Genomic DNA, 9,158 nt, shown 5'->3' on the forward strand with positions numbered 1-9,158 from the left:
TTTCTGTCTCTCGGTATATCACAGCTATGTTCTCCCTTTCTCACCTTTCTCTTCATCCCTCAGTTTGTCTCTGCCTTTGTCTCTCGCGCTTTTTTCCCTTCCAAATATAGTATTTCGAGAATGTAACATCGGTGAGGCCAACAATGGAAAACTGTCCAACCTCCGCTGCAAATTCATTCTTAATCCTACGAAAAGTGCAACCTGAATCGTATTTTGCACAAACACCTCTGTCTGCCTTTCCTGCAACCCAGTTTGGGGAGGCGGTGGAGGGAATGGCCGGAGAAATTACCCCATTAACTGAACAAATTTTCAATCACAATGGCCCTCTGATTTGCTATAGAAAAAGTGTTGTGTCTGCCATTTCAACACCAAATTTGGCTTTCCAGCGGTTGGGATGATAATGCTTAGGGAGGGGGGAGGGGGGAAAAGGAGCGTCCCTGGGTGGGCTTGAACCACCAACCTTTCGGTTAACAGCCGAACGCGCTAACCGGTTGCGCCACAGAGACCATGATAACCGCTTCTTTCGTGGCGAGCCAAGTCAATCATAGAGAGCCTGCGACGGCGCAGGAGCCATAACAGAAACCTCGCAATGAAGCAGAAGTCGGATCCCGGGGAGAAGAGAAGGAAGGGTTCCCGATCCGGGGAGGGACGGAAGCAGGACGCGCACGCCTCTCCTCCACTGGCTCTGGAGAGATTGGCGCCGGCTTCCTGCGGATAGTAGATAAAGGGAAGCTCGGGACGTCCCTTTTTAGGGTGACCTGAGACTTGGGGGTATGTGAAGTCGACCTGCTGAAAGTCTCCCAAAGCAGAACAACCTTCGGCCTCAAACCTTCCCTTTGCAAATGAATCCCTGCAGCCGCAGAATACCCGCGACGCTCTCCTTCTACCCATCCTCCTTGTATTATTAAATATGCACTTAATGGGAGCCTCCTAAATATCAGGCACCGTTCTAGGCCAGTTAATGTCCAGAGTCTAGCATAGTGCCAGACACACAATAGATGTGAGAATTTCTGGAATAATAAATGAAACAAGTTAACATGAGTAATAAGCTCGACCCATAGAGCGCGTTGATCAAGCAACACCGTAGCCTTTCAGCAGCCCACGTGTACGCAGGTCTCGTCTCTAGTCTCCTGTGTCCTGAGACTGGGTCCGCCGCAATCCCAGCCTGCATAGCGACGCCAGGTTCTTCCGCACTCACAGTGACTTTTCACTTTCCTCTTTCCCTGTCTTCGTTTTGACTTCTCAACCAAACGTCCTGTGCTAGTGACTGGCGGGGTGCGTAGCCAATAAGAAAGCCAAAATATCCCGGTACGGTCGTCTTTCAGCCAATAGAGAGAAAGTAGCGAGAGTCGTTGCGCTGTGAGGGCCCTGGCCGGTTTGCTGAAGTAGTGGCGATTGGAGGTCCTAGTACACTGCAATCATGGTGAGTTGGGGAGCAAGGAGAAGGGACACGGAGTAGGGCTTGAGAAACGGGGAAGGGGTCATGGGAGGTTTGGGAGGCGGAGAGGGACTTGTGATCGACTGCAGGACGCGGCTCCAGTTTGAAGGGGAGCGCACTGCAGTGAGGACCAAGGGGGTGAATGTGGCTCCTCGCAGCCCCACGGGGCTAATCTCAGAGCTGGAGTTCGGGATGTTCACGCCCCTCCGCTTTGTCTGCCCCAGTCTATTATGTCCTATAACGGAGGGGCCGTCATGGCCATGAAGGGGAAGGATTGTGTGGCCATCGCTGCCGACAGGCGCTTCGGGATCCAGGCCCAGATGGTGACCACGGACTTCCAGAAGATCTTTCCCATGGGCGACCGGCTGTACATCGGCCTGGCCGGGCTAGCCACCGACGTCCAGACTGTGTAAGTGTCGGGAGTCCCAGCCCACACCCAGACCTATTCTTGGACCAGCCTCGCCTGACGTCGTGAATGGCCTGGGTGTCAGTCATGAACCAAAACCCGAGAGTCAGTCTTTGCCTGTCACCATAAGGATCCCAACCACTTTATACCAGTATTTACTCTGTGCCAGATTGTGGAATGCACCTTACCTGCATGGATTCATTTAATCCTCTTAACATTACCCTGGTGCTGCCCTGTTTTGCAGATGAGGAAACCGAGGGTCTAAGAGAGTGTCTTGCCCAAGATGCAAGCTGATGAAATGTCAGCTAGGATCCCACGCAGGTCCCTGTGAAGCCAAAGACTGCACTCAGTCCCGGAAGAACTTCAGGTCTAGCTGGGAGACGACAGGCATACAGAAAGATAACTGACCCATGATGAGCTGGTGCATACTATTCGTTATCCAGTTGGCAGTGGTTCAGTGACTTGAGAGAAGGGAGGGTCTGTGAGATTAAACTGGTAGCTAGCTATTGGGATGGTCCAGGTGTGAGGGTTATGGTCCTAACAGGGTGGTGGTGGTAGGAAAGGAAAAGAAGACATTTCTGAGAGTTGTTGCTGACCAGCCTTAGTAGCTACCTGGAAATTATGAAATTAAGGAACCATTCATTGAGGTCAGGGTTCATGTCTTATCTGTTACTAATGTCTAGACTAGTTACCTGGCATGTAAGGCAATGCAGAAATGTTTTAAAGATGATTTCTATTTTGAGTATGTTGACTAATATAGGAATTGGGAGGACTAGTTTTAGAGGGAGAAGATGACTTTGATTTTGACACCAATTTTGAGAGGACAAGGCAAGCCAAGTAGAAACATCTTGCGAACAGTTGGGGTATAAAGTTATATCTCAGAGCTGGGGAGGCATTGGTGAGCTGTTAAATCTATGGAAACCGATTCTGCAGAGACAAAGCAGAGGGTAAAAATAAGTTGCAGCTCAAGAGTTGAATGTGTAATTAGCAGTGGGGATAGAAGAGAAGCCAGAGAAAAAGAGAAAAGAACCAAGATAGGGTTTCAAGAGGGAAGATGCGATCACAGGTGGCAGGGCTGGCAGGAAGCTGGTAGCCTAAGCAGCAGCAGTTCATGGACTTAGTTCCTAGAAGATCGAGAGACCAGTTTACGAATGTGGGTGAAAACTTGGCAGAAAAATTTCTCATTTCCCTTAAAGCTCTCTTAAGTTTCAAGAACATATAATTTGGAAATTATTCCTGAGATCTAACCCAGCCAGCCATTTTTTTCCAGTCCTGGTGGAATCAGAGAATCCCATCAGTGTGAAGGCCCCCATCAGCTTTCCTCTCTCCAGTCACTGCTGCTCTCCTCACACCATTTCCTTTTCTTCAGGAGGCTTTTCTCACCAAGTGTGCTTGCTTGTGGGCATAATGGCTAATTTTGCCAGGCCACAGTTTCCTCCCTTCTAAGATGACGCTAAGGTCATGTCTGAGGCTCTTTGTTCTGGTGGCCTGTGACTCTTTGCCTCCAGCAGGTGTGACATTAGTCTGCTCCCTGCAGGGGCATATCCCTGAGCTCTTAGATGGCACTGGAGGAGTTCTGGCCTTTTTCTTAGGCACCTTCCAGTCCTTTAGTGCAATAGCTGCTGCTTAAGACACATAAGATTGCAGTTTTCCAAGCCTCTTGTCATACAGCCATACATTATTTCACCATCAGGTGATTTATTTTATCCTCATCTTACGGATGGAAAAATTCAGTTGGAGGATGAAGGCTTAGCCCAGGTCAGCTCTCTCAGTCCACTGTTCTTTCTGCTGTGAGCTGCCATGACTATGTCTGTAGCCGACTCCTGCCAAGAGTGTAGAAGGAGCTGTTCATTTTACTGTATAGAAATTATTCCTCAGAAAAGGGGGGACATCTACTTCTTTACTCCCCTCTTCTCTCAAAAAAAGTATGGGAAAAAAGGTTAGTAGAGTGATGTGTTTACAGATGTTAAGTGTTGGACACGTTCTGAAACATGGACGTGAGGTTGGATTCTGGTGAGATAATCGGTGGGAGGGGAAGAGAAGCATCTTGGCAAGGGCTGAAACTGTGTCTGCCTGTGTACCTCCTGACCTCCACGGGTTGGACACTGGGGACATTCAGCAGTGACTTACTCACTTTGGTCCTTCCACAGTGCCCAGCGCCTCAAGTTCCGACTGAACCTGTATGAGCTGAAGGAAGGTCGGCAGATCAAGCCTTACACCCTCATGAGCATGGTGGCCAACCTCTTGTATGAGAAACGGTGAGTAGAAATTTAGCAGGTCCTCAAATAACGTTTTGTTCAATGTCGTTTTGTTATAATGTTGATGAGATGTCATAGGACCTTAAGTACGTCTTATTTATATCAATTAGCCGATGGTGCAGGCGGTTTTGTTACACATTGTTTCGCTTAGTCACAGAACCTATAGACAACGTTAAGTGAGGACTTCCTCTGTAGCCTGGGACTCAGGGAATGCAGAAACCTTTGATTGGCCAAGTGGGCATCTAGTATGGAGGGGTGCCCAAAAGGGGATCCCTCTTTGTTCTCCCATTTCTTTTTTGCAGGACAATACCTTTATTTTATGGGTCTGTTTTCTGTGGGACTGACAACCAAATAGAAAAGAAAGGGCTACTTCAGAAGGCAAGGAATGGAAGCCGCTCTTACTCTAGAATGAATTCTGTGACATAGATTCTCTGGAATAGCAGGGAACCTAAGCACTGGGTATGTTGATTTTTGTCAGTTCTCTTTGAAGACTTTATGATGAGAAAAGAAGGGGCCAACCTGTAGAATTTGGTGCAAAAACTGGGATGGAATTGAAGGGAGAACCCCATAGGTACTCGCCTCACCCACCTCTGGGCAAAACTGTCAAGAACACAAGTTGAGCTCTTTTTCCTTTTTTATAAACTTTTAATTTTGGAGTAATTTTAGACTTTATAGAAAAGTTGTGTAAGTACTCTTTAGCTTTCAAAACTAAGTCTTTGCTCTTCCCATACCTGGAGCAATAGTATTGCCTTTTTAATATCAAAAAGTTAAAAACAAAAAAGGGTTACCTTTTTTTTTTTTTTTTTAGGTATAATATCCTCAGTTGTGAATTGTCTACCATATGTAGTAACCATGTTTATCAAAAGCCAAAATTGAAAAAGGCTTAACAAAAGATTTTTTTAACTGATTTATATGGGGGGAGGGGAAGGTTGTGAGTCTTATAAAGTTGTAAAAAATAACTCACATTAAGGTATATATTTAATGGCTCCTGTTTATTGAATAAAAATACAGGACTTTGAGGCTGACCTGGAAAATTCTGGATTCTTATCTGCTATAGCCAGGAGCTTTCTCTACAAGCCCAACTAAAATTGATTTTCCAGTAGGATAGGCTAATACAGTGATTTGCAAAGTTAAGCAGACTCTTTTTAAAGGAACAACTTCTCGTGGACCCCAGAGAATCCATCCAGGCACCTCTGTTTATGAAAGACTGCAGGAAAAGTTAAAACACTGGCCTTCGGGTGATAGCTCAGCAACAACGTAATTACAAGTACAAATGCAGGCCCTGAACTGGGTTACTGTACTTAGTTTTAAGACTGTTACCCAGATAACCCAGGATATTCTTGTACTAATTTTATTTTCAATTTATTGAGAGGAAATACAAAAATTCAAGTTTCTTACAGAAATTGATACCCAGGGATCTGTTTGAGAAACACCAAAGTACCTTATCCCAACCCCTTCCTTCACCTTCAACTTATTTGTTTAGAATTCTCTTTTACAGAAGTATAACTTAAGGTCATGCCCTCAGACAACTGGGAGCCGATATAAGATGGATAATGCCTCTTTATGTACAGTTTCTATTGAGAATAGTAGCCGGTAGTTTTCAAGTATTTTATATAGAAAGATCCCTCAGATTGATTCTTCTCAAAGTTCAGGGTCTAGAACAAGTTTCTGATGAGCTGCTACTTTGTGTTGGCAGACAATGAGAATGACCCACCCACTGAACATCCCTCTTTGCCTTGCCTTCTAAGAGGCTCAAAACAAAACTTTGTGTTCAGTCTGAGTGTCTCGTACTCTTAGTGGTTTCATTTTATTGTTCAGTGTGTTTTTTTAGAAATTGCCTCAAATCTTTTTTTGAAAGGAGTAAAGATACAGATGTATAAAGAGAGGAATTGAATGATGCTAGGACCTGGATTAGGATAGGGAAGATTGGAAGAAGGCAGAATTCCCAAAGAAAGGAGGAAGAGAGAGGGTCAGGGGTGAGAAGGCTATGAAGGTAAATGTCAGAGAAAAGAAGAGGAAAAGTCTTAAAGCAGTGCCAGATGCCAGGAGAGGGGGGAAGAGTTCATCAAAGCTGGCTACAGGGAGAGGGGATCTTTCCAAGCAGGCCCTCCGTTTTCTTCCGGGGCCTGGGCCTGGGCCAGCCCCTTGTCTGAACAGGCTTGAAAAGGAAAGTGCATGTTCTTGAGTTCTGGTTTCTCTGTCTGCTCCTGGCCCTACAGGTTTGGCCCCTACTACACGGAGCCAGTCATTGCTGGGTTGGACCCGAAGACCTTTAAGCCCTTCATTTGCTCTCTCGACCTCATTGGCTGCCCCATGGTGACTGACGACTTTGTGGTCAGTGGCACCTGCGCTGAACAGATGTATGGGATGTGCGAGTCCCTCTGGGAGCCCAACATGGTGAGTTGGTGGTGTGGAGTGGGGCTGGGCTCTGAGGGACCCGACCCTCCTTGGCCATCAGGGGAAAATGTGTTTACGTGGCAGGTAATGGGGAGAATGGTGCAGGTAGGAAAGCAAGCCACAGCTGCTGAGCCAGAAACCCTATCCGCCAGGGCCTTGGTGTGAACTGGCTGACTTCAGGGGAAGAGTACCTTCTGTTAGGAGACTCCAATCATGTATTTGCTAGAACAACAAATAATCCCTCACATTGGGTTTTCAGGGTTCTCACATTCATTCACTGAACAAACATTTAACAAGGTGTAGGGTTAGAGGCAGTTCAGCGGAGTGGGCTCTGGAGCCAATTTGTCTGGGTTAGAAAACCAGCTGCACCCACCACTTAGTTATGTTCTTGGGTAAGTCAGTTTACCTCTCTGCCTCCACTTTATCAGCTGTAAAGTGGGGGTAATAATAGCACCTACCTTATGGATGGAAGCATGAGTAAAACACATGACAAGATTGGAACAATGGCTGACAGTGAGGGTTGTCTGTTGTGCCACATCTGTCAGGCTCTGGGGAAACCAGACAGTCGGTCTTCAAGGGCTTCCTGCAGTCTAACTAGAAGCAAGGCAGACACCCAAATACCTGTTCAAATGCAGTTTGCTAGGAAGAGGAGGAAAGAAAGGGCCTGGTTGGCAGAAGGAACAGCCTTTGCACAGGTACAGGTGGGGCCTGGTGTGTTCAGGGACTGGAGAGCTCACTGTGCTGCTGGAATGTGGGCAGGAAGCGGGGTGAGATGACGACGGAGAGTGAGGTTGGGATGAGCCTTCAAAATGCCCCGAATGCCACGCCAAGGAGTTTGAACATTTTCTTTTGGCATGGTGTCAAAGGTAATTAGGAACCCAAGGAACCAGAGGCCTGCAGGTAGATGTGACAGGCTGTTGTGGTCACCAGCAGGAGGCGCTGAGGTCCTGAGCAAAGACTGTAGCAGTGAGAGGGGGCAGCCAGAGTCTAGAGGAGTTGGTCACTTAAAACAGCAGTGAGGGAGGTGAAGATATGAAAATTCCTGAGTTTTCTAGCTACATCAAGATAGAGAATGTAGGAGAAGGAACAGGTTTGGGGGGAAATGTGTTGCCCTGGCTGGACACGTTGAGTTTTGAGGTACCTATGGGACACCCAGGAGGAGAGTCCATCGGACATCTGATACAAAGCACATGGGAGCCAGATAGGGATGCTCCCCATTTTACAGAAGAGGAATTGAGGCTTAGTGAAGGGACATGTGACTTGCTCAAGATCACACTGCTAGTTAGTGGAGGAAGTTCTGGGCTTGAACTTGACCTTACATAATGCTGCTTCCTTCTGAGGAGGACCTGAGGGGGCTTCTCACTTCAGGCACAGGAGGGGCCACAGCTGGGGACACTGAGCCTAGAAAAAAGGAATTCAGGAGCCAGACCAAGTTAGGGTCCAAGGCCCTGGGGATTGAAAGGTTTCTGCTATCGCCAGGATCCAGAGCACCTGTTTGAAACCATCTCACAAGCCATGCTGAACGCTGTGGACCGGGATGCAGTATCAGGCATGGGAGTCATTGTCCATGTCATGTGAGTATGAGCTGGAAGTCTAGAAACTTTGCAGATACTTCCTTCCCCCTCGCCCACAAACACCCCATCTTCCCAGCCCCCTGGTCAGGTGTGATAAGAAAGGCATTTGTGGCAGCTGTGCAGGATAACAGAAATGTATGCTTCCTTAAGGGTGGCAGCTACCCACATTCCCCTGGCCTCCAGCAGGTGAGGCTCCATGATCCCGAGTCTCCCCCTTTGCTCCCAATAGACATTCCTTTCCTTCCTTTAGTGTCCCCAGAATCTCAGGGACCTGTGTGGTGAGGAGCCACAGTAGATTGATCCAAATCCTAGACAGCGCCCCTCCTTTCTCCCAGCTACCACCAGTCGTGGAACCCACAACTGTGTGAAGTGGAACCCACAACTGTGTGAAGCTCTGAACTCGGGGAACTATTTTCCAACCCCCTGCCTGGTCCTTAACTGCCATCCCTTTGGGGCTATCACCAGGAACCTAAAGGGATGAAGTAGGAGGTATCCCCCCAGCTGCTTTCCTTGGGTGCATCCCAGAATAAGCATTTGCACTCTTTTGTTACAGGATAGCCTGCTTAATTGCCGTGAAAAACAGATTAGAGCTGATACAGTTTACCACGCCATGGTTCTTTTATGTTCTTGAGGTGAAACCCATCACACATCCTTCCTTAGCTACTTTTCTCTAGGCCTGGAGGGGTCCCTTTCCCTCTTTGGAGGGCTTCACAACTCTTGATGGTTCCACCTATGGAAAGTCTTCACCAGAGTTCCCATTTCTCCATTCTCCCCTTCCTCACCACAAGCTGAGGAGACAAGCTAACAGTAATGGAACGTGAGCAAAACAGTTAAACCTAGTTAGGACAGACAGCCTTTTGTTCTGCGGTCTAGATGGGTGTTGATGTTTCGTGACTTTCTTCCTCTGCAGTGAGAAGGACAAAATCACCACCAGGACACTGAAGGCCCGAATGGACTAACCTGTTCCCAGAGCCCACTTTTTTTTTTTTTTTTTAATAAAAGTTTTTCTTTCACTCCTGCTTCTTTGTAGTTGAGTCTTTTACCACAGATCTCTGTCCCCAGCTGGGCAGTTACAAATAGCTACT

General features: G+C 47.3%; 1 protein-coding gene and 1 non-coding gene across 2 annotated transcripts; one reads left to right on the top strand and one right to left on the bottom strand.

Annotated features, from left to right (window-relative positions):
- Positions 1 to 432: 432 nt before the first annotated feature.
- Positions 433 to 506, bottom strand: TRNAN-GUU (transfer RNA asparagine (anticodon GUU)). The gene has a single exon. It is a non-coding gene; the product is annotated as a tRNA-Asn (tRNA).
- Positions 507 to 1,313: 807 nt separating this feature from the next.
- On the top strand, positions 1,314 to 9,092 carry PSMB3 (proteasome 20S subunit beta 3). Its single transcript, XM_019638755.1, has 6 exons — positions 1,314 to 1,423; positions 1,663 to 1,847; positions 3,995 to 4,102; positions 6,322 to 6,499; positions 7,979 to 8,073; positions 8,984 to 9,092. The coding sequence occupies exons 1-6, from the start codon at positions 1,421 to 1,423 to the stop codon at positions 9,030 to 9,032; spliced, it is 618 nt and encodes a 205-aa protein (XP_019494300.1). The 5' UTR covers positions 1,314 to 1,420; the 3' UTR covers positions 9,033 to 9,092.
- The last annotated feature ends 66 nt before the right edge of the window (positions 9,093 to 9,158 follow it).

This window comes from Hipposideros armiger, unplaced genomic scaffold (assembly GCF_001890085.2).
Source record: "Hipposideros armiger isolate ML-2016 unplaced genomic scaffold, ASM189008v1 scaffold_40, whole genome shotgun sequence".
Classification (NCBI taxonomy): domain Eukaryota; kingdom Metazoa; phylum Chordata; class Mammalia; order Chiroptera; family Hipposideridae; genus Hipposideros; species Hipposideros armiger.